We start from the raw sequence: 21,641 nt of genomic DNA, 5'->3' as shown, positions 1-21,641 counted from the left end.
AATATTATAACACAGGTTTTTATAAAGGACCAGTGTAAGAGTAAGACTGAGAAAAAGTGCTTTTCAAGGACCTTGGTTTGTACTACAGGGGTTTCTTATAATCTAAATTATTGGGTTAAAAACAGTTCACAGAATCTATAACACCTCCTTTGTTGCTGCAGGTGTTTGGTAACATTGAGCTGATTGAGGAGAACGCCATAAACCACCACAACAACTTCCAGACCTTTTTCCAGGCCTTGACCCTTCTCTTCAGGTAACCCTGCTTCCATGCTCTAATAGTTCTGGCACCTCAGATAATCCAATGATTTTGGGTGAAACTAACTCAAGCACTCACATTCACTTTTCTCTCCTGTATCTTTACTTGTGCATCTTTCAGGAGCGCAACAGGCGAGGCGTGGCATGAGATCATGCTAGCATGCCTCAGTAACCGGCCGTGCGATAAGCTCTCAGGAACTGCAGGAGACGAGTGTGGCAGTGACTTTGCCTATTTCTACTTTGTCTCCTTCATCTTCCTCTGCTCCTTTCTGGTAAATACCTCCTCCTACTGCATGTTTTCATCAACTTACATTTTCCAGAAGTTTAATGTTGTTATTCTGAAAGTCTCAGAAGAATGCTGCAAGTAACAGCGAGTTAAAGAGAACAATAGGAATTAAATGTAAATGAGGTGCTGCTGAGGAGAGAAACCCCTGTAGATAACAGTCTGTTTAACTGCTTTTTATGCTCTTTTCATAAATCTAATTCAGTGACACAGACAGACACATTCATAGAACATTTTAATAAGGCCTGATTATTGCCTTTAATAGCTCAGTAGTGTTGCCATTATGAGGCAATAAAGTTGGTAGCAAAGCTAATTTTGAACTCTCCAATTTATACAGAGAATGCATAAAATTAAATGCATGCATAACAAAATGTTATCTAGTAATATAAATATGTGTTTTTGAATGAATGTGTAAAGCATTCCTTTAAAGAAGAATGCATAGGCTATATAATCACCTCAGTACCATGCAGTTTAAAAAAAATAAAGTTTAGGTAATAGCTTAAATTAATACCAATGTACCTATTAATTAACATGTATGCAATTTATTTCACTTTACTGTGATTTCATTTACCAGATGTTGAACCTCTTTGTTGCGGTCATCATGGACAATTTTGAGTACCTGACCAGGGACGCCTCCATCCTGGGGCCTCATCACCTTGATGAATTCATACGTGTGTGGGCAGAGTATGACCCTGCTGCCTGGTAGGAGCCTTTTCTGACTTTGCTACATTTTACTCCCCAGTGTTAGGAAGTGGTAAAGGTGGTTTTCATTTGAGAGGAAGCCAAGTTAGGAAGCAGAACAGTCTCAGATTGACTTCTGTGTCCCAGCTGGATAACTCTGAGCTTGAGCCCAGCGTATGGGCTGAAGCTTGTGACAATCCCCTCTTTTGGTTGGACTGATGCATGCAAATCCAGAGTTCCACTCGGCGTCCACTCAGCTCTCCTCGCTGATAAGCTCCAAAGCGACTCAGTCTCTCACTGTGGTGTGAAGAGAGACTATTTCTATCCATCCAGTTGAGGAATCCAGGTTCATGTCACGACCCTCTCTGCTCTTTACACCAACCAGAAGCAGTTTACCTTTAATAAAACACTATAAAAGTTTTGAGTGAGACAGTAATCTGTCTCAGATTATGAAAGGTTCCTTAGGTTTTAACGAAAGCTTCACAGGAGCCTTGTCAGTGAGTCGGGACTCCAGGAGAGATGAGAAATATGAAATTATCATCACCTGACAGACATTACGGGGGAGGAAATATTATTTATTCCTTTGAATATAAATGAGCTGCTCTCAGAAGTGCCTACAGTAACATTCAGCTTATTCTCCACTGCTACAACTTCTCTTTATGTCGGGTTCAATACATTTAAGGCTTATCGTTTTCAGCTTTTATCAAAATTGGTGATTTTCTATACAAAAGTTGTCATGTGCTACACTGTGGAAGTTATTTACCTACATTTTTCAAGGAGCTTAATCTTTGGGTGTGAAAACTGACTGTTTTACTAAAAACTGGAGTTTAGTTTCTGAGCTTTGAGGCAACTGTTGTTGTGAATTTGCGCTATGTTAATAAAATTTAGTTGAATGGAACTGAGTCCTAGCCTGAGATCCACCTCTCACCACCGGTTACGATACTCTGTATCCCTCCACGGTGAAACCTGAGCTGTTCCACTGAGACCCAAAAATGGCAACAAGTTGTAGTCCAGAGTTGCTAGAGAAGATCAGCTTTGGGGGGAAATTTAAAATGAGGCTTTTGATTTTTACTGAAAAACTATGATCATCTTTAATGGAACATGTCACTATCAAAACACAATTCAACTACTTTTTGAACAAAAACAAAAATGTATACTCACTGAATTCCTGAAATTAAAACTGATCATCAGAATCGGGAGGAGAAGTGATATAAGTCACTTTGAACATTGTTGTTGGTGCTAAAAAGGCTGGTATTTCAGAAACTGCTGATCTCCTGGAATTTTCTCTCTCAACCATCTCTAGGTTTTGCAGAGAGCGGTCTGAGAAAGGGAGAACATCCAGTGAGTGGCAGTTGTCTGGGTGAAAACAGCTTGTTGACGCCAGAGCTCAGAGAGAATGGTTAGATTGGGTCAAGCTGATAGAAAAGCAACAGTAACTCAAATAACCACTTGTTACAACCAGTATGCAGAATACATGTTATGCAGAAGATCTTTCCTGGTGGGAACACAGGAGACATAGAACCTTGAAGAGATGGGCTACAGCAGCAGTAGACCACACTGGATGCCACTCGTGTCAGCTAACAGTTCACACAGGCTCACCAAAATTGGACAACAGAATATCATAACTAATAAGCGGCCAATAAGTGTATATAGTTGTACTGACAAATTTGTAGCACCAGCAGCTTACAGAATTTATTCCACATTGCACATTTTTAATTCTCCCCCCCAAAAAACTGATTTATAAAAAAAGAGAAGTTTAAAACAAACTGAACAATGAAGATCCTGTGCTGTATTTGTTTTTCTTCTAACTGCCTCTTCTTGACAGCTATTTGTTAATGTCCACTGACTGATAAATATGAATAGATAAAATGGAATAACCTATAACCTAACCTCTCGAATATGTCTCATCTCTTTCAGCGGGAGAATATGCTATCGGGATATGTACAAATTGTTGCATTTTATCTCGCCTCCTCTGGGCCTGGGGAAGAAGTGCCCCAGCAGGGTGGCTTATAAGGTTTGCACTCCCCCACAGTCCTTTTGTTTTTTAAGGGACTGTGATGGTTTCAGACTGTCAGTGTCTCTTCTCATTCACTGGGGTGCCAGAGAATGACCTGAACACACATGCATACAAACGCTCATCGATCCTCCACTAACCAGCCGGCAGGTAACCATGGCAAGTGCAGGAAACAACGCAGCATGTCAGCCTCAAACGGAAGGCATCAGATGCCATGTCTAAGATATTTTCCTGCTTCTAAACACAGGAGTGAAAGAAGAGTGACGACGAGAGCATTGTGTGCTTTGTTTCCACTTTGGTTACTGCTGTTGTCTCTTAGCATACAGAAAAAGAGTGCATGTTAAAGGAATACTCCACTGAACATCTAGTTTTTGATTCATAAGCACCAACTTCAGAGGTGAAACTGAAAAATGTAAAGCTTCTGTTTTAGATCAGACACATTCATAGATGTTCTTATGTTTCATGGCACCTAAGTAGCCCTGGAGCCATGGTCATCAAAACTGTGTTGATTTAAAATTTAAAATCAATTTTGAAATGTTCAACTTCCCATTTACTCTTAGCTGCATAAATGACATTAAGCTCATGAAAAACTATCAGACTTTATCTAACAACTTGCTAATAAATTTGAACTGTTAACTGTAATTTTAGCCAATTGTTCTAGCTAGCTATTGCTATTATAATTGCTATCTAGCGATTATCTGTTAATAGGTAGATCCATCTGTTCTGCTTAGGTGACAATTATTTATTTAAATTCATATATTTAACGTAAAGTTTCATCTAGCTCTCATTTGCAAACAATTTCCATCTGTTGTTAGCCATAGTTTTAGTTAATCATGTCCAATTTTTCATTAATAACCTTATTTAGCTATTTTAACCTTATGTTTGTCTTATACATGTCTCATCTAATAATTAATTTTTTTATCCGTAAAACATTATTTAGCTAAGATGTTCTGTTTTCAGTTTCCATACTTTTAGCTACCAATAGCAACTGCTAGCCATATTTTTAGTGAACTTTTTTTTTTAATTACTTTTTGATCATTTTTTTTAATCTGTTTAAATAATTTATGCATTTATTTTGGTAGTCCATATCAGCTACTTATCCATTACTCTTTGGTATCGTCATACTTGGTGCTATTCAGTCGATTTGTTCACACATGAACAGAATAGTTGTACTCAGGCAGATCAAAACAACAGAAACACTAAAACCCTTGGATTGTCCCCTCCCAAATGCACTCTAGAGACGTTCTGTTATGGTGAGAACGTGGACCGACCTCGATCTGACTCAACTACGAGGTGTATGCTGTAGGTTTGAGCTAAACGCTTTTCTGTAGCCATATAACCATAAATGTATGTATCCTGTGATACAGCAGAGTAGCCGGGTCAACTGAGTCAGACTGGAGTAATCCAGCTGTAGGTATGAGAACATTTTAACTTTTCCACTACACTTGTTTATTTTTTAAGATTAGTTTAGTAAATCTATTCACGTGCCCCCTGGCTACTGCAGAAATACACCCTGTCGAGTGTTATGGGAAAGAAGAAAGGAAGTACACCAAACTATTCTTATAAATGTCTTCAGGTACTTCTGCATTTATTTAAATAAAATAATATAATGTCATTGCAGCTTCTGTAAAGTAGCCTTCAAACTTTCTACATTCACCTTTTAAAAATTTGTTACAGGCAATAAAATTTACTTGAAACTGATTTTTATTTTTCAAGGAGTATTCCTTTAAAGAAAAATGTACTCAGATTTGTTAAAGCATACCTTCCACTGGGAACCTTTCATCTTTGTACAGGCAATCCTCTGGATCATCCTCCCCTCCTTCCTTCTCTGGAATCCATTCCTGAATCTGTAAATTCAACTAGGATGGCATTCCTGGTCATCATATCCTGGAAATCTTATTAACAAGGATTTCTGTGTTTCCTCTCCCTTCTCTCTTTTTGGTTTTGCCACTTTCTGTTATAACTTCCCATTCTTCTTTTAACCACCCCACCTCCTCACCTGGGGAAACTTCATCCTTCCTTCCATGGTCTCCTACCAACCTTTCCCTGACAAGTGGCCGCATAGCTTACCGGGATATGTACGAGATGCTTCGGGACATGTCCCCTCCACTAGGTTTGGGAAAGAAATGTCCGCCCCGAGTCGCCTATAAGGTAGAATCGCATCTTCCTCCTTCCTTATCCCTTCCTCCTGCAGCCACTGCAGGTTGCCTGTGCTCACCTGTCAAACATCTTCAGGCTTCTGTCAGTGTGTCAAAGCTGATATCTTCTGGCCTGCTGTTCTGATGTTCTTTCTGTGTTCTTGTGTGGCTCTCTGGGCTTGTCCTGCTCTGTGAGGGTTTTCTGTGCATTTTGTTAGTCTGCTCTAGAGGGCCAGGCAACAGTAATAAATAGAAATAAATCAGAGAGATGAGGAAAGCATCATATTCACAAAGTCTCCATTGGAAAATAGGAGGTATTGGTTATTAAAATGGCAGCAGCATCAACTAAAATATGTTTTTTCTGTTTGATAGTTAAACCTGTGGTTACTTTCTATGTTGACACCACAGAAAATTATTATGTATTCTGCAACTCCACAGAGCTTTTGCTTATTGTTTTGGTTTTATGGCTGTCTTGGCACCCCTGTTTCCAGCAGCAGCAGCAGGTTGCTGTTTTCAGCGAACATGCTCTGCTAAATCCACTGTACACCATCTGCCAAGCACCAATTAACAGAAAAATAAAGATAGTGACTACCTGGTGAGGAAAGAACATCTAGCCATTTGGATGAGATATTTTTCTCAAGGATTAGTGGAGACTGAACACCATTTATGAACTTAATGCATGCCATTCTGTGATTTGGTCCAGTAGCAAGTAACAGACGACGTGTAGGATAATCCAGCTGTGGGTCAGCTGCATCTGGAAAAAAAGGGTGCAAAGATCCACACAAACACTCAGTGAATAAGAGAGCGGGTCGTTCCCCAGACAATTATTTTGTTACTTTGGAAATACTGTTGATGTCTGTAAGATCAAGAAAATACCTTTAAAGATATACCCCACAAGATAAATGGCAAAAAACTAGTGTTTTGATTATCTGCCAGGTTTCCAACAGGCCTTAAGGGATGACAACATCCAGATAAATCACCATTAAATTAGATTTCTTTTCCTGATGGCTTTGGTGAAATCCGGTTGACACTTTATGTTCATATAGAGAAAATTGTACCAGATTTGGTGATTTGTTAAACCGTAGCCTCTTTTTGTTTTATTCTTTCTAAATTGTGTCTTATATACTTAGAAACTGTTAGCTTAGATCTGACAGCCTAGGCTTTTCTTGGGGTTTAATTAGTTAGCAAATGCTAGCATGCTGACTTACTCCGCAATGTAATACTAACATAAATGTTAGCACATAGCCCGCTATGTAAGGGCCAGCTGTGACATAAACATGGCTGAATGTATTCTCTAGTTTCTGCATTGTGAAAGCTATGAAAGAAAGCTAGTGGAGACTGTAACCTGAGATGAAAGCAGAAAATTGTGAATTGTACCTTCTGCTAAATACACAACAAGCTAACTTGCTTTGGGGCTGATCTCCCCCAGAGAGAACTACAAAAGCTATGTCAGGAATTAAGCTTACATATTGAAATGAAATCTGGTTTAAGAATTTTTTTTGTAAAAAGAGAGAGAATATTTAGCGATTTTTTTCTTGAAGGATCAAATCTGGACTCATGTGCTAAAAAGGATTTATTGAGGAATCTCTCATTCTTGCAAAATGAGTCATTTTAAAACATTTTCACCATCATCTTATCACTGAACGGAATAAAAGAGAGCCTTTCCCATGTGTCCTGTGATTAGAACACCTTTTATCCTTGTCAAGTGGGAGTCAAGTATATGTATATACCTCGACAATCCTCAGGTAGTCCCTGTGCTGGCTGCTAACCTCTTAGCATGCAGACTTAATGTGAGTGGTTCCAGTATGTGCGCAACTGTCGAAATGAATCAGATTTAAAGCAGCCCTGCCCTTGCCCCAGTTAAAAATGTCTGGGTCTGACGTGGCTGCATCTCCAAATATAACTCTTGTTTTTGTGAATCGGAAGGGAAAGACATGAACAAAGCGATAGCAGCAGTCCACTTGAGAGCAAGGCTAGCATTTTTATCTTTCCCATTTCCATTTTGTTCTCCACTCCCACCACTTTGCTGTTGATCACTCCCTTTGTTTCTAAAGAACGCGTTATCATCCTAGTCACTCCCTGTTACCCGTTAGTTTACACTTTTATGTTCTGACTTTAGGCAAAGCATCACTCTCCCTTTTGACATTGTATCCTCTCTGAGGATTTCTTTTTCTCTCTATTTTCCATTCTTTGTGGCCAATATGTGCAGCTTATGTCTTTGCACGTATGTTTTCTGCATAACAGCATCTAGCACCTTTTTGATGGTGTGTTTCTTCATCTTGTGTCTTCAGCTTTTATTCTTATTCAGTCTGTTTCTGAGAACTACAGAAGCAAGACTTCATATGTGTCAATGTTTTCTACAGTCCAGGCACTAACTCCCCCTCCTCCTCCTCATTCTCCTCTGTTACTCGCCTCTAATCGCTCCATCTCTTCATCTTCTTTCTGTATATCTGTGTTGTGTCCATTTCACTTGAAGAAAGTGAAAACCATCAATTATAGCTATCCTGTTTTTCTGCTGTCTCTGAACTTTCTCCAGTTGCAGTTCAAAGTCATACATGCAATACATGCATGCTTCCACCACCCCTATTCTATATTCATAAATGCATGTGTACATGGATCATTGCATTGCTGCACGGGCATGGATTTATGCTGACTGGTTTCTGCTTTTTCACAATGAATGAAAAATAAATTCAGTGAAAGTTCTTTAAAATGGTTGTTTATTTTTAAAAATTTGATATTCAGCGCTGCCAAGCAATTGCTACTAATAGCAATTATAAATATTTTTTAATTTAAAAATATTGAGAGTGGTCCTGAAGCTTGCATTGTAAGTGCCAATTTTGTCTAGAATTCTAAATACAATCAATTTTGAATAATATGGAACAGAGAAAAGCAGCAAATCAGACTGGTGAAGCTAGAATCTGCTATTAAACTATTAAAAGTAATAATCAATGTCATCATTAGTTAATTAGTTTATTATGTCAGCAAGTCTTTCCAGAACTAAGTGAAATTTAATTTCTTTTATGCTGGTGCAGTGACCTGTTCTTTCATGTTTCAAGACAAAGAAACTTATCATTAAAAAAGGTTTGGAAGCCAGGTGATTGGAAACGGTTGACTGGTTTAAACCAACCAATATTCTCATTTTGATGGTGCTGGCAAATTGAGGTTGTGGAAGCTCTGTTATAAACATAAATTTCCAATTTAAATAGATTCACATTGTTCTCACATAGAACAATAATAATTTATCACTGTAATCAAATGGTTCTCCGGATTCTTTATTTAGAAAATAGAACCATTACAGGTAGGGTGTGAACAAGTAGGAGAAAAATAACGAGTGAAAGTTGGTGCAGTTTTCAATTTTACTAAAATTTGACTTGGACTTTATTTTCCTTCTAGAAAAAAAGTATCTATTATAATGTAACTATAAGATAATTTAGCCCTAAAGTGATGGAGGACAAGTGAAACCACAGAACCATAGAATGTATATAAAAGATGGATGTAGTGCCTTAAACCTGCATTCTTTCCAGTGACCACCAGGGGGAACTCCTATGAATGCAAAAGGAAGTGTGTCATCTTAAACACTGGTTTCAGTCAGGTCTGCTACTCAGTCATCCAGTTTTGAAATGGCAATATGGCAACAGCAAAATTGCTGAGTTTGAATTTTCACAAAAGAATCTCATTAACTGTTGAGTGATAGTGGCTATGTATAACTTTTATGTACAGTCTATGGCAAAAAAGCATTTGAATGTTCAGATGAAATTAATGTGCAGCTTCAGTGAAAGTTAAATACACCAAGTGAGGACCTTTTTTGTGTATATTTTTAAACAAAATTCCCCGTCTTCTGTTCCTTGCTCAGTGTTTTTAGGACATTATAGCAGGAATAAACCCCACAGACCATAAGCACATAGAAAATACTGGCTTGATTTTTATCTTTTGCAGCATTTTCAGCACATTAACATTTTGATGGTTGGTTTTTCTGTCAAACTGATTAAAGAGCTGCGTGCCAACCAGCGACCTTTCTTTTCTCCTCCTTAAGTGACTATTTCGAGAACGAAGGACATGCTGCTGCATGTTCCCAGCAGCAGCAGCAGTGAAGGCTCACAGTGCTTAGCATTATAAGTTAATCATATTTTCGTTTTTTGGAGAACTGTGCCATGTAGCAGTCTCGTAGCAACGACAGCAGCCATAAACGGCTCTGTGTACTGCTGTTAGCTTGTGGCAAAAAAAGGGTGAATCTTTATTTGGATGGACTAAAATAACTGATAGTGATGACTGATTTATCTTTTTTCAAATAATTTTTTTTTGCATTTTTACTTTAATTTTACAGTAAACATAGGAGTCAAAAATTATTTTATTAACCTCACCCCAAATATTTACTCTTTTACTCACTAATGATTCTCTAGTTGATGCATTTGCTGCATTTTTCTGTTTTATCTGTTGTGATGGGCATCTCTTGTCATTCTTATCATGTCTATATTAAATAACATGGTCACGAATCATTATTTGCTGCCACAGCATGTAACTGTAGATCATCATACCAGTTAATGAAAACAAGTCTTTGTTGTTCTGGTGTTTTTTAAACTTTTAAATGAGATAAATCCAGAATTGATAAGCAATCCTTTAATTTGTTGTGTAGCGATTGGTGAAGATGAACATGCCAATTGCGGATGACAACACAGTGCATTTCACCTCCACCCTGATGGCCTTGATTCGCACAGCCCTGGAGATCAAGCTGGCATCTGGTGAGACTAAAACTACAAAAGCCAGAATCCCTTGCAGCTGCCCTGACAGCTTTGATGTGAATGTGAATGGCGCTGAACTCTCTGGTGCAGATGCGATGTGACATGTTTGTGGGCTCATCCTCAGGCATGCTGGCACAGCGTTTGTGCGATGCTGACCTGAAGAGGGAAATAAACCGAGTGTGGCCCAGCTTGTCACAGAAGACCATGGACCTGCTGGTGACACCGCATAAATGTGAGCTACAGCTGTGTGCGGGTTTTGATGGGATTTACTAGTTTTTGCTGGTTATATGGTTTTTATTTTTACTAACTTTACCTTTTAAGTTTTGTTTTTGGTATGGCTCTTTCCTTCTATCTTATCACTCTTGTTTGAGCTTGAAAGTTAGGCTACATTAAAGAAAACAAACAGTTTAAAATGATAAAATAAATTCTGTTATTGAGCTTTGCAGATTTTAGTTTTTAAAGTAAAAAGAAAAGGTGTCTACTGTGGTGAGAACATTAAAGAGAAACACATCTGTTGTGAAGACATACACGCCATAAAAAGTAAAAAATCACTGTGCTGTTACCTGGTCACTAGTGGACTGTGCACTAACTACTTCATAAGATGATTAGTTTTTGTTGCCGTGTGTTTTCTTTTGTTTTGCTCGAGTAATCCTGCTGCAAACTGTTGCAGTCTCACCCCCCTCCCGGTTGTAATTTTGCTGCTCCTCTGTCGCCATCTGCTGCTTACTTGGAGGAACTGTCTCTCACTTGTCTCTTCTAGATAACGAGCTGACTGTGGGGAAAGTCTATGCGGCTCTAATGATCTACGACTTCTATAAGCAGAATCGTGCCAAGAGACTCCAGCAGCAGAATTCTTCAGATGGACCTCAGGTACATCACTGAAGCAAAATTCAGCCATGCTATTATCTCCAGCTCACTTCATCCAGTTAGAAAAAATCCTAAGCAAATTAGACTATTTGGTCACACCCATTGTCTGCCTTGCCCTCACTGGTTGCACCAGTTTCGTGTTTGTTCCTTGTGTATTTATAGTCCCCTGTTCCCCTGCTTAGATGTCAGTCCATCTGTTTAGCAGCCTGTGTACCCTCTTCTTTATCCAACCTGTTTGCGTCCCACTGTGTGTTCATCTCCTTTGTTTCTTTCCAGTTTTATTCTAAGTCATTGTGAGGTTATATTATTTTTGTGTAGTTTTTCCTGATCATCCAGCCTTAGTCACTTCCCATGCTTTTGTTTGCCAACCTTCACTTGTGTTTGTTTGCTTCAGGCTGTTTCTGGGTTTTTTTTGTTCCTTCCTGTTTATTCATGTTAAAATTAAAGCTCGCCTTTCTTTGGTATCCTTGCCTCTTGAATCCCTTCCTTCTTTTGGTCCTTTTTAGACTTGTCTTCAGAGTATTTCTTAACACATTGATTTTTGATATTTGACAAATTAAAAGATTCAAGTAAAAGGAAAGGAAACAAAACATAGAAACAAAGCTGCTGCTATTCGAATTCAGAAAAAGGATTTTTTTTTAAATCAGGTTGTTTGAAAGTGTCATCTTTAATGATGAGAACTCCACCACCTATTCTTTTGGTTTTACAGATTTTGGTTTTGTTTAGTTGCATTTACGTTGCTGTGTAAAAGTCTTGAGCCACCCCTTCTTCTTTATGTTTTTAGTTGTATCTATAGGCACTTTGTTACTAGCAATTGGTAACAAAAACACATAAAAAACACATAATTCGATCCCATTTCCCACTAAATGCCCAATATAAAACAGTTCCAAAAGAACTATTAGCAAAACACTTACACTGCACTGGAAACCGGACAATTGGAGGACAACAGTGTCTACAGCCATCTGTAAAACACATTAAAGGCTCTGTCATTGCTCAGTTTCATTGCATTTAAGCCAGTGGTATATGGGGTGTGGTCAAATCTGATGAAACCAGAAAAGTACCATCAGATTTTGATCCATCATGCATTAACATCTGGAAAGCACTTGATTGGGAGTGGCTTCATTTTTCAGCAGGATAATGATCCCAAACACAATGCCAGTGCAGTAAAAGCATACCTGGATAGAAAAACACACAATGAAACACTATCAGTCATGAATTGGCCTCAAAGGAGCCCAGACCTCAACAGTATTGAAGCAGTGTGGGATCATCTGCCAACATCCAAATAAGAGCTTTCAGTGTCTTTCAAGAAGCCTGGAGAACTATTTCTGAAGACTAGTTGAAGAAAGCTTGCCTAAGAGAGTTCAAGCTGTGTTAAAGAATAAAGATGGTTGTACCAAATACTGACTTTCAACCTTGATAAAACTATACAAATTCTGTTTTTGCCTTAAATATTTGCATGATTTTTTGCATGTGTTTCAATACATGCCCTGTTAAGAAATGATGGTTGGCTCAAAATTAAGATGAAAAAAAAAATAGTCTATAGCATTAATCTTTGTACGTGTTAGATGTGTTAATAACTAGATTTAAATATAATTATACTAGCTTTAATATTTTCTCCACTGATGTTTTTTCAACTCTCTGCTATCCTTCTTTCTCCAGAGTAAATTGGGGTCCTTGTTCCGTCCTGTACTGCCATTCACTCACATACAGGAAATAGAACCACCGTTCTCCAGGCCCAAACAAGTCCTCTCACCTGAGCCTGAAAAGAAACCAGAGGCCTCGACAGCTACCACCACCACCACCAACACCTTGATTAACAAGGACACAATGTAAGTGACTTTTCTATGTCATTCCAAATGAAGGAATGACAAGCTGGGAGTCATCAGCATTGTGGTGCTGAAAGACACTATACATATGAAAACACCAGACGAAATAACAGAAGTCAGAGTATACCATACCATATTTCGTCACACAGTAGCAGGGCTTTTATTCAAATCAGCTGCATAAATCCACAGGTCTGTATTTGAAGCTCTTGACTAGATTAAGTGGTCATGTTTAACAAAGGGTCTCTTCTATCTTCTTCAAAGAATTACTCCCTCATTAGACAGCTGACTCAGATTGTTCGAGGTTCTCCACACGATGCACGTTGCACAAATTACAGATGCTCAGAAAAAGCCATAAACTGTTGATCTGTGAAACATTTGCAGGCAAACCAGATACAACGGCAGCCAGATTGAGTTATTTTGATTTTTTTTTCCTGTTCATATTCAACCACACCCCTGGCCATTATAATCTAACAGGGTTTGAATTGTTTACAGTTTTATTTGAGGAAATCAAACTGAAATCAATGAGTTCATCTGAATCCAGCAGACTCAGAATGACTGAAATTAAACTACAGACCTGAAGTAAAACCTCCTTGACACTGCACCACTGACAGCATCCGATGTCACAGTCAGAGTCTTTGCTTCTTGTACAGACTCAACCAGAGGACTGCCATAAAACATTCCCAGTCTGGAGATGTTTCTCAGGCTTCACAGAGGCCCAAAAGTCGAAGAAAGCTGCAGAGAGGCCAGTCGGAGGATGTGCAAAATTTAACAAGACCTCAGGTAAAAAAATCACAGTCATTAAAATGTTTATTATATAACATACACTCTAAGTATATGCACTTATGCCTGTGTTTTATTTTCTTTAGGAACAGGTTGAACTGAAGCAGGTGGAGAACACTTCAGATGCAGAGGCATATCCCAGCCTGGAAGGTCACTGCAGAGCAGCCTCTCTTCCCCGACTAAATGCTGAATACTACGTAAGCTCTCTGGTGCTCATGAGGTCATGCATCTTGTTTTACTACTCACAGGAAGAATCTTACAATACTTTTTTGTTTTCTAGATTCTTGTTTTAGTCCAGAAATTGTGCAACTTTAGGATTTTTTTTTTTTTAGATAAAATAGACTGAAAAAGGCTGATGGGCTGCTGAAGGGCTACTGGTTAGAGAATGCAGCCGGGAGCAGTGGCTCTCTGTCAGTCCGCATCAATTCAGCCTGTTGACCTCGCCTGAGAATTTCAGATATTTTACCGAGGAGAAAATTCAGCATGGAGATGTGTAAAGAATAAAAGATACAATAAATATGCAGATAGAGGAAATTAGACAGTTAACAGGAAGCGGCTTCACACTAACTGAGAGGAGCTATCACACCTGGCAGGGACAAAAATATTTGGAACTATAAAATACTCCGTCTAATTTTTTGGTTTCTGTACTTTAATCATTGCTCGCTCGTTACCAAATCCATTAACTAATGTAGAAACAACAATTTACTCTACCTTTGATGCGATAGAAGGTTTTGTTAATTTGTACTGATGTAGAAAAGGCAATGATATCACCAAGGCAATAACCAGATGAGATACAGCACTGAGAGTTCTTACAGCATGACAAGCTTGAAATCTCTTTTACAGAAAAGTGATAGATAAACCTCAGATATGAAGTCTCGGATATTAAAAGCTCACATAATGCACATACATGACAGTAATGCTTTTCTTTTGTAAATGTCTGAATGGAAACAGCTAAGCACATTACCTAAGATGTTTAACTTTAAGTTTATATCTCCTTCAGTTTTTGTTTTTTTGCTTTTGCAATACAGATTGAAAAAGCTGGCATAAAAATCAAACTGGCTTGTTGTCAAGGAAACCAGCTTGATGCTGACTGGTCTAGTTTAAATTTTAAAGTCCTATAATTTTCTTTATGATATTTACTGTAATCACGCTCACCTACAAGAACGTCTGAGTTTTGCGTGACTGCACTAATTTGTTCATTTTTATGACATGCACTTTTTTTAGCAACCATTATTAATTATTTCACTTTTGTGAGTTACAGTAGCTGCTCGTGGCTGCTGCATATGGATGTCATGTTAAGATAAATTTTCTGTCCATCATTTCTGTGTTTCTGGATTTTTCCACCTGTCAGATCTTGTCAGTTTAGCCTTGCCGTTTGCCTGTCTGCGTTTGTGTGTCTGTTTCTGTCGTTCTGCTCTCTTCCACAACACGTAACATGTGCTTTCCTTATGTTTATGTTGCATTTTGATCTCTCACGCTCTCTCTATTTTAACGGACCAGGCTGGAGTTACTCTGTTTTTCATTTCTGTTAAGAAATGTTTGCAAAGGATCAAACCCAACAATGTGCAAGTTCATGGATTAATATTTTACACTTTTTCTAATACTTGTTTTTAGAGCGAAGATGAATCAAGTATGAGTAAATAGTGCAAATGTCGTATTTTTAGCAGGATATCAATACACATTTTTGATGCTCGTTTAATGTTTTTAAAGACACAAAAAAATGTCAAATGTAACTGGTGTACATACAGAGGTGCCGATTGCAATAGGGCTTAGTGAAGTGAAATATACATGAGTTTGTGGTAAATAAAAATACTCCAAGGAGGCAACATCACAGAAGAAGCAGCTTCTCTTGGAAGTCACAAAGCAGAACAATGTGAACACATGATAAAGAGACAATTGCGTGCACTTTTCTGCTTAATTGTCTTTTAAAAGCATTTGAACACATCGACTACACCTTATTCTTATTGCAAAAAAATCATAAGACTGGCAACAGATTGAGCAGAACATGTTCTAAGACATTGTTCTCATCACCCCTAAGTCTGGTTTTGTGCACCTCCCTCCTGTTAGATCCTCTTCTCCCACCTGAACACCATACGCTACTGTGAGCCACCACACATATGGGCAAAGTTAATTTTAAATTCAGGACATGATTCACACCAGCTGCAGCACCCATCACCATGCTTATGTTCAGACCAAAGTATTCAGCGAGTTCCTACCACATCCATCTTTGAACTCAGCCTTCATTTCAGTCAGGAGTCCGGATCGCTTTGATCAAAAAGAAGATTGTTATTCCATCTGCAATAATATCGACTTGATGGCATGGCATGATATTGCAGCCAGAGGGAGAGAGAGCTGCAGTGAGGCCCCTATACAAAACAAAGTGGGTATCAATGACAACAGACGTGGAATTGATTAAGTCAATAAACGCAGGCGAAACTGGGGAAGTGGCTCTCAGATGAGCATTTATAAGGTTAAAGCTCAGAATGACACACCTTATGTGAGATTTGCCATTTAAATGTGAAGAAGGAAAGAAAAAGTGTGTTGGCATTGAGATCAGCTGATATAGCTGATCTGGTCTCCATGGCTTGTATAAAACTAGTGCTATGCCTGATATCAGCTATACACCTGTAAAGTTTGTGCCTTTATACAAATGACACATATCTGCCATTTGTTGTTTTTCCAGACAAAATCTAACCTTTTACTTTTTCAGTATTAAAAGTTTGAAAGACTTTCTATCACATGACTGTTTCCTCCTGTCCACATACAGACAGCCATTAAGTATTAAAATGACTAAAAACCACATTTTGTGGTAGTTTCCATACAGTCGATGTCTCTGTCTGGTAATGATGACACATGTGTGCATTGACAAGCAGGATGAACACATTGTTGGTTTTGGTCTTTTCATTGACAGAAATATAATGCAGAATATCAACTGACTCATCCTTCTTCAGATTCTGCTCTCCTTTTCTGTCTTCCCTTTCTCCTGATTTCGATGCTCACTGCTAATGTTTTGCCCACCTCCTCTTGTGTGTGCTGTCTGATAGCGGAGCCACCCTCGCCACGCCCCTGGGACCCACCTGGCAGTATGTACCACCTGTTGTGCCACACCTCTCTTTCTTCTCCTCTCTCCTCCTCTTGTCCACACCCTCTTTTTTTTCTTCTTTTCTCATGTCTGTTTACCTCCATGTGCTCCTCTCATCACAGGAGTTCACACCCTCCCCACCATCATTGATAAAATGACCCCGACCTCACAGTTTAATAACTGCTCATCCCATTAGACTGTTGATAGACACAGTAAACACATTTTTTTTTAAAAAAAAAACAGTATTAGCCGTTAAACATACCCAGAAAAAGCATTTGTATGTTTAACTGAGGTATGTCAAGCACTCTGTCCTGCTTTTCAGTCATTAGTTACAGCAGTACAGTACTACACTTTGGTAAAAATGGGTGTATGTATGTAAGTGTTGTTATCTAGTGTGTAGTTTTTGCTTGTGAGTTAGTGTGATCTTTAAAAAAGAAACACAAGGTTGAGACGGTACTGCTGCTTTTCTGCTATCTAAAAGGTTTTCTTTTTAAAACCTTCTCCAACTTTATCTGTCATTTGTTGTCATGTTTGGTCTTAAAATCTTATTTTTCCAGACAAAATCCAATCTTTCATAGCCTCTTAATTGAAGGCATGTTCTCTATTAAAAGATAGAAAACGTTTCTATCACATCACTGTTTCTTCCAGTGGTGTGAATAGAGACAGGAAGAATTAAGAGATTATACCACTAATATAAGAAGTAAGATTTTAAGACTGTGGACTAGATAAACTGACTTGGTAATATGATTTAGATTTTATTTTGTTGGCAGTGTTGTGATATTGTTGTGTGACTGTTGCTACAGGCTAGACTGTGAGGTAGGAACAAAAAGAATAGCACGTCCAACCTATTCCTGTCTGTGAAAGCAGCAACCAATGTACAAAAAAATAAAGAACAAATGAAAGAAGAAAAAAAACTCCACCAGCCGTTTATCTGTTATTTAGTGGGCTTACAGTATGATTAAAGACAATGTTTTTGATTGGCTAAAATAATTAAATGAAATCTACACAGTAACCAGCAGGTGGGGTTGTAACTCAGCTGCTGTTCCAGCTTCCTATCACACAAGTTACCTGGTAGCTGTACTGGTCAGTAAGGTAAGACTTTGTTGGGGTGAGTGTCACTGTCCTCCAGGCATTTATTCAAAGTACTTATTCCTTCGGGGAAAATAAAGGATGACTGTGCAAATTTAAAGCAACACACCTCTATATAATTCTGCTTTAAACACTATATATTATAGGCTGTCTGGTAAAAAAAGAATGGATCACTAAGCAGCTAATGAGCCTATTTTCTCAGGCGCTGGTACGGTAGACCCAAAACAGAGCAAAAAGGAAAAGTATTTTAATCAGGCAGACACAGACATAAATACTTATAATACTAATGTCTCTGTAAAGTTAATCACAACTACTGATACATCAGTACTGTGTTTCCAGCATGTTTCTGCTGCAGAATTGGTTGAATGTAGCACAGGTAAACATATCTTTGGGTGTACATGGCCATATTTTGGCAAAATATGAGTGTCTGGATCATCTTCACATGGATGTGAGTAATTAGATTAAGATATAGCTGTTGGTTGGAATGTCTTATGTTTTCAATGGTGAGTAAAGCAAAGCAACAAGCAACTAAATTTTAGGCCTGATGGCTAAAAACCAATACAATAAGTTGTCACTTGGGCACTGGGTATTCACAATGTAGAAGAATTGTGATATTTAAAAACAGTGGATAATAAACAACAGCATAAGCATAAGACACTGTAATTAGCTAGTTACAGTTATTGACTTTCTCATCTCCTCTATACAGGCATTTCTAACGTAATTCATTTACCAAAAGAGACAAAACACAATGCAAAAGTCAAGCTGTACAAACAAAATCACTTTTTCCCAGATATAATCCTGATCATAAATTTCTCTAGCCACAATAATACAGAGTAACTTGATATTTTGACAGCCCAAGCTGCCACAACCTTAATTTGAGGCTAACCTTGTAGTAATTGACTCATTATTTACATTCTTTGTAAAGTTAGATGTACCCTCTTTGGAAAAGAATAAAATGCCACAAAAGCCAGTGTCACCACCCCCACCTTTTCTTTGTTCACTAACAGAGTTGCTAGTGAAGTCCAGTAGCTTCAAGTTGTGTGACAGATTTTTGTTCCTTCTTGTTAGTTTTTTTAACATCTGTGCTTTGAGTAGATGGGATCGAATGTCAGTCTTTAAACAAAAGGCTGTCTCATTGTGTGTTGTGCATATTTTGGTGATTCAGTAAAATTGATTTGGGTAAAAACAACTACTTCCAGCTTCACGCTCTCTAGTCTCATAACACTTCCCCACATCTGTCTTCCCTTCTCAGCCGATTGTGGACCTCAGTCCTATAAAACGCTCAGCATCCTCGCTGACACCACAGCACAATTACCAGGACGTCGGGCTGAAGGACTATGATCTGGAACGCCCCAGTCAGGCTCAGTCCTCTGCAGGGATGGGCCAGGTCCAGGGCCAAGACAGAGCCCACCACCATCACCACCATCACCGCTGCCATAGACGCAGGGATAAGGACAAAGACAAGAAGCAGAAGTCTCTGGATAGAGCTGCATCAGTGCAGCCATCCAGCACCGTTGGTGAGGCATTCTTATTATATGATTAGTAAAGATATTTTGATTTATAATGTACAGCACATAATAACAAAAGAAAACTCTTTAAAAATGTCTAGACCCATCATTCAATTCAGTAAACATAATTCTATAGCCACAGTTGTACTTTTATTGAACTGAAATTCCTCTTATAGAGCATTTCAATTAAATTTTATATAGATCCAAATCACAACATCAGTGTCCTCAAAGCCCTTTGTATTGTAAGGTTGGGACAATACAATAATACAGAGAAAACTCCAACAATTAGCCAATGCCCTGTGAGCAAGTACTTGGAGACAGTGAGAAGGAAAAAAATCCCTTTTCACAGGAAGAAATCTCTATGGCAGAACCAGGCTTTGGGGGGGCAGCTGTCTGCTGCGACCTGTTTTGGGTGACAAAATCTGCGTTTATCCTCAGCCAACAGAAATAAAATATTTCTGTTGTGATGTCAAAACATAAAGAAAACTTTTATAGTTCAATATCTCAATCAGGTATTTAACAGCAAGAACCAACCAGTCTCTACTAAAAACACGTTCATTTTGTGAAACAATGAGAAGTACCCATATACAACAGCAGTAAACTGAACAAAAGGTCAGAATTTGCAACCACTGGTTTCTTAATTATGAACATTTAAAAAAAAAAAAACTATTTTTTTGCAGTTTGTGATGGATTACAGAACACGAAACATTTTGGTAAGAAGATGGATGTCTGCTGTTAGATGGATTACAAAGACATTTATCGCAGATGTTTATGATATCTAAGATCCCCTGATTTTTCCTCTGCCAGCTACTGGCTGACTGATATCTAGACATACATTTTTAGCTGCATCACACTTCCTTAGTTAGGTTTTGCACAAAGAATATTTTTTTTTACTGTTTTTATGTATTAAATTGTCCTCTTTCTTGGATAACTTTAGATCCTTTGGCACATCCTATAAAACTTACCTACAACACTAATGTTCAGTAAATATACTGACTATTTAAAAGTGTTGAATGATTGATTAATTAGTTAGCTTTTAATCTACAAGGAGACCATTTTAATACCAGAACTTGGCATCACTTCAATAGAGAAACAGATATCAAGCCAAACTTTTCCTTTCAGGCATTGTGTGCTGAAATTCTTCATAGGATTAAAGTTCCATGATCGGGTTATGTAGGTGAAGGGTTTTCTGCAGAGCTTCAGTCAGGAGTTTCTCATGTCAGTCTTTCCATATGATTAGACGAATTTTGCTGGGGATTTCTTTTCCTGTCTGTACCTTAGCACTTCATAAAGGTCTCCTGTGAATGCTCTGTTCCAAAACCTTACAAATAGAATTGTACATTAATGTGAAAGGTTGACTTTTTCTTTTTCTTTCATTGATTAAAACAAACCAAAAAAGAAAATCACAACTGCTGCTCTCTTTTTTTGGACCATTCTTTGTAAACCCTAGAAAATCCCAAATTTCAGTGTGGAATAGTGGGCTGCTCGAATGTCCGAGCTTCTTACCCTTTGCAGGAAACTCATTTCTGCTGCTTGTATCCACAGTTTCAGTCTTTCAGTCCTCATTCATTCTATCCAGAGCTCATGACCATAGGTGGGGGTAGGAATGTAGATTGAATAGTAACTCAACAGGGTCATTTTTATGCTCATCTCTCTCTTCACCACAACATATTGGCAAGTTTCACCAATCCATCTTTCAATCTCGTCTTTTTAACTGTCCCCTCATTTGTGAACAAGACCCCGAGATACTGTTATCCAGTAGGATAATATAATAATCACACAACTTTATTTATATACAATTTTGATGGTACCATCCTCCAGATTCATTTACCGACCCCTCAGCTGAAGGACTGTCCAGAGAGCGAGCAAGGGAACGGGACCGCAGTCGGCCCCATGAGAGGAGGCACCACTCCTCAGCAGGAGAGAAGCAGCGCTACTATTCCTGTGAGCGTTACGGCAGCAGGGAGCAGAGCCACACCAAGTCAGCTGGTCCCAGTCGATCCACGTCTCCAGGAGAGGGACAGGACTCTGGTTTCCTCAGACAGGTGAGTTACCTGCCAAACTGTATGTGGCTTAGTGATTAACAGCTTGCTTGCTATGCAGGCTGTAAGTATTCAAACAGTGGCCTGACTTACAGCTTAGTTAATCTACATCCACATTTGCATCAACACCCATTTAAATTGCAATTTTGAACTTAATCAACAATGACAGCCTCTAGATTTGTTTAATAATTTGATGTTTAAGTTTTTCAAAAGAAATTATTTGAGTGATCACGCTGTACGAGGAATGATCAGTAAGTTCCATCAAAACCTGATTTCCATTTGGGCAATCTCCCATTAAAGTTCATCCTCTCAGGCATGTTCAGATCTTCTCCAGAAT

At 38.4% G+C, this 21,641-nt stretch overlaps 1 protein-coding gene across 1 annotated transcript in view; it reads left to right on the top strand.

The window, feature by feature from the left end:
- Nucleotides 1-21,641, top strand: part of cacna1bb (calcium channel, voltage-dependent, N type, alpha 1B subunit, b) — a 226,641-nt gene that overhangs the window by 198,943 nt on the left and 6,057 nt on the right. The window contains exons 36-48 of the mRNA XM_063478885.1: nucleotides 162-253; nucleotides 377-527; nucleotides 1,113-1,240; nucleotides 3,137-3,233; nucleotides 10,005-10,110; nucleotides 10,235-10,342; nucleotides 10,871-10,980; nucleotides 12,637-12,806; nucleotides 13,454-13,583; nucleotides 13,670-13,780; nucleotides 16,628-16,666; nucleotides 19,007-19,271; nucleotides 21,084-21,307. Of these exons, the coding sequence (XP_063334955.1) occupies nucleotides 162-253; nucleotides 377-527; nucleotides 1,113-1,240; nucleotides 3,137-3,233; nucleotides 10,005-10,110; nucleotides 10,235-10,342; nucleotides 10,871-10,980; nucleotides 12,637-12,806; nucleotides 13,454-13,583; nucleotides 13,670-13,780; nucleotides 16,628-16,666; nucleotides 19,007-19,271; nucleotides 21,084-21,307 (1,731 nt within the window). The remainder of the gene's footprint in view (nucleotides 1-161; nucleotides 254-376; nucleotides 528-1,112; nucleotides 1,241-3,136; nucleotides 3,234-10,004; nucleotides 10,111-10,234; nucleotides 10,343-10,870; nucleotides 10,981-12,636; nucleotides 12,807-13,453; nucleotides 13,584-13,669; nucleotides 13,781-16,627; nucleotides 16,667-19,006; nucleotides 19,272-21,083; nucleotides 21,308-21,641) is intronic.

The sequence above is a fragment of the Pelmatolapia mariae genome, linkage group LG7, assembly GCF_036321145.2.
Source record: "Pelmatolapia mariae isolate MD_Pm_ZW linkage group LG7, Pm_UMD_F_2, whole genome shotgun sequence".
NCBI classification, from domain to species: Eukaryota; Metazoa; Chordata; class Actinopteri; order Cichliformes; family Cichlidae; genus Pelmatolapia; species Pelmatolapia mariae.
This window is presented reverse-complemented; position numbering and strand designations above follow the sequence as displayed.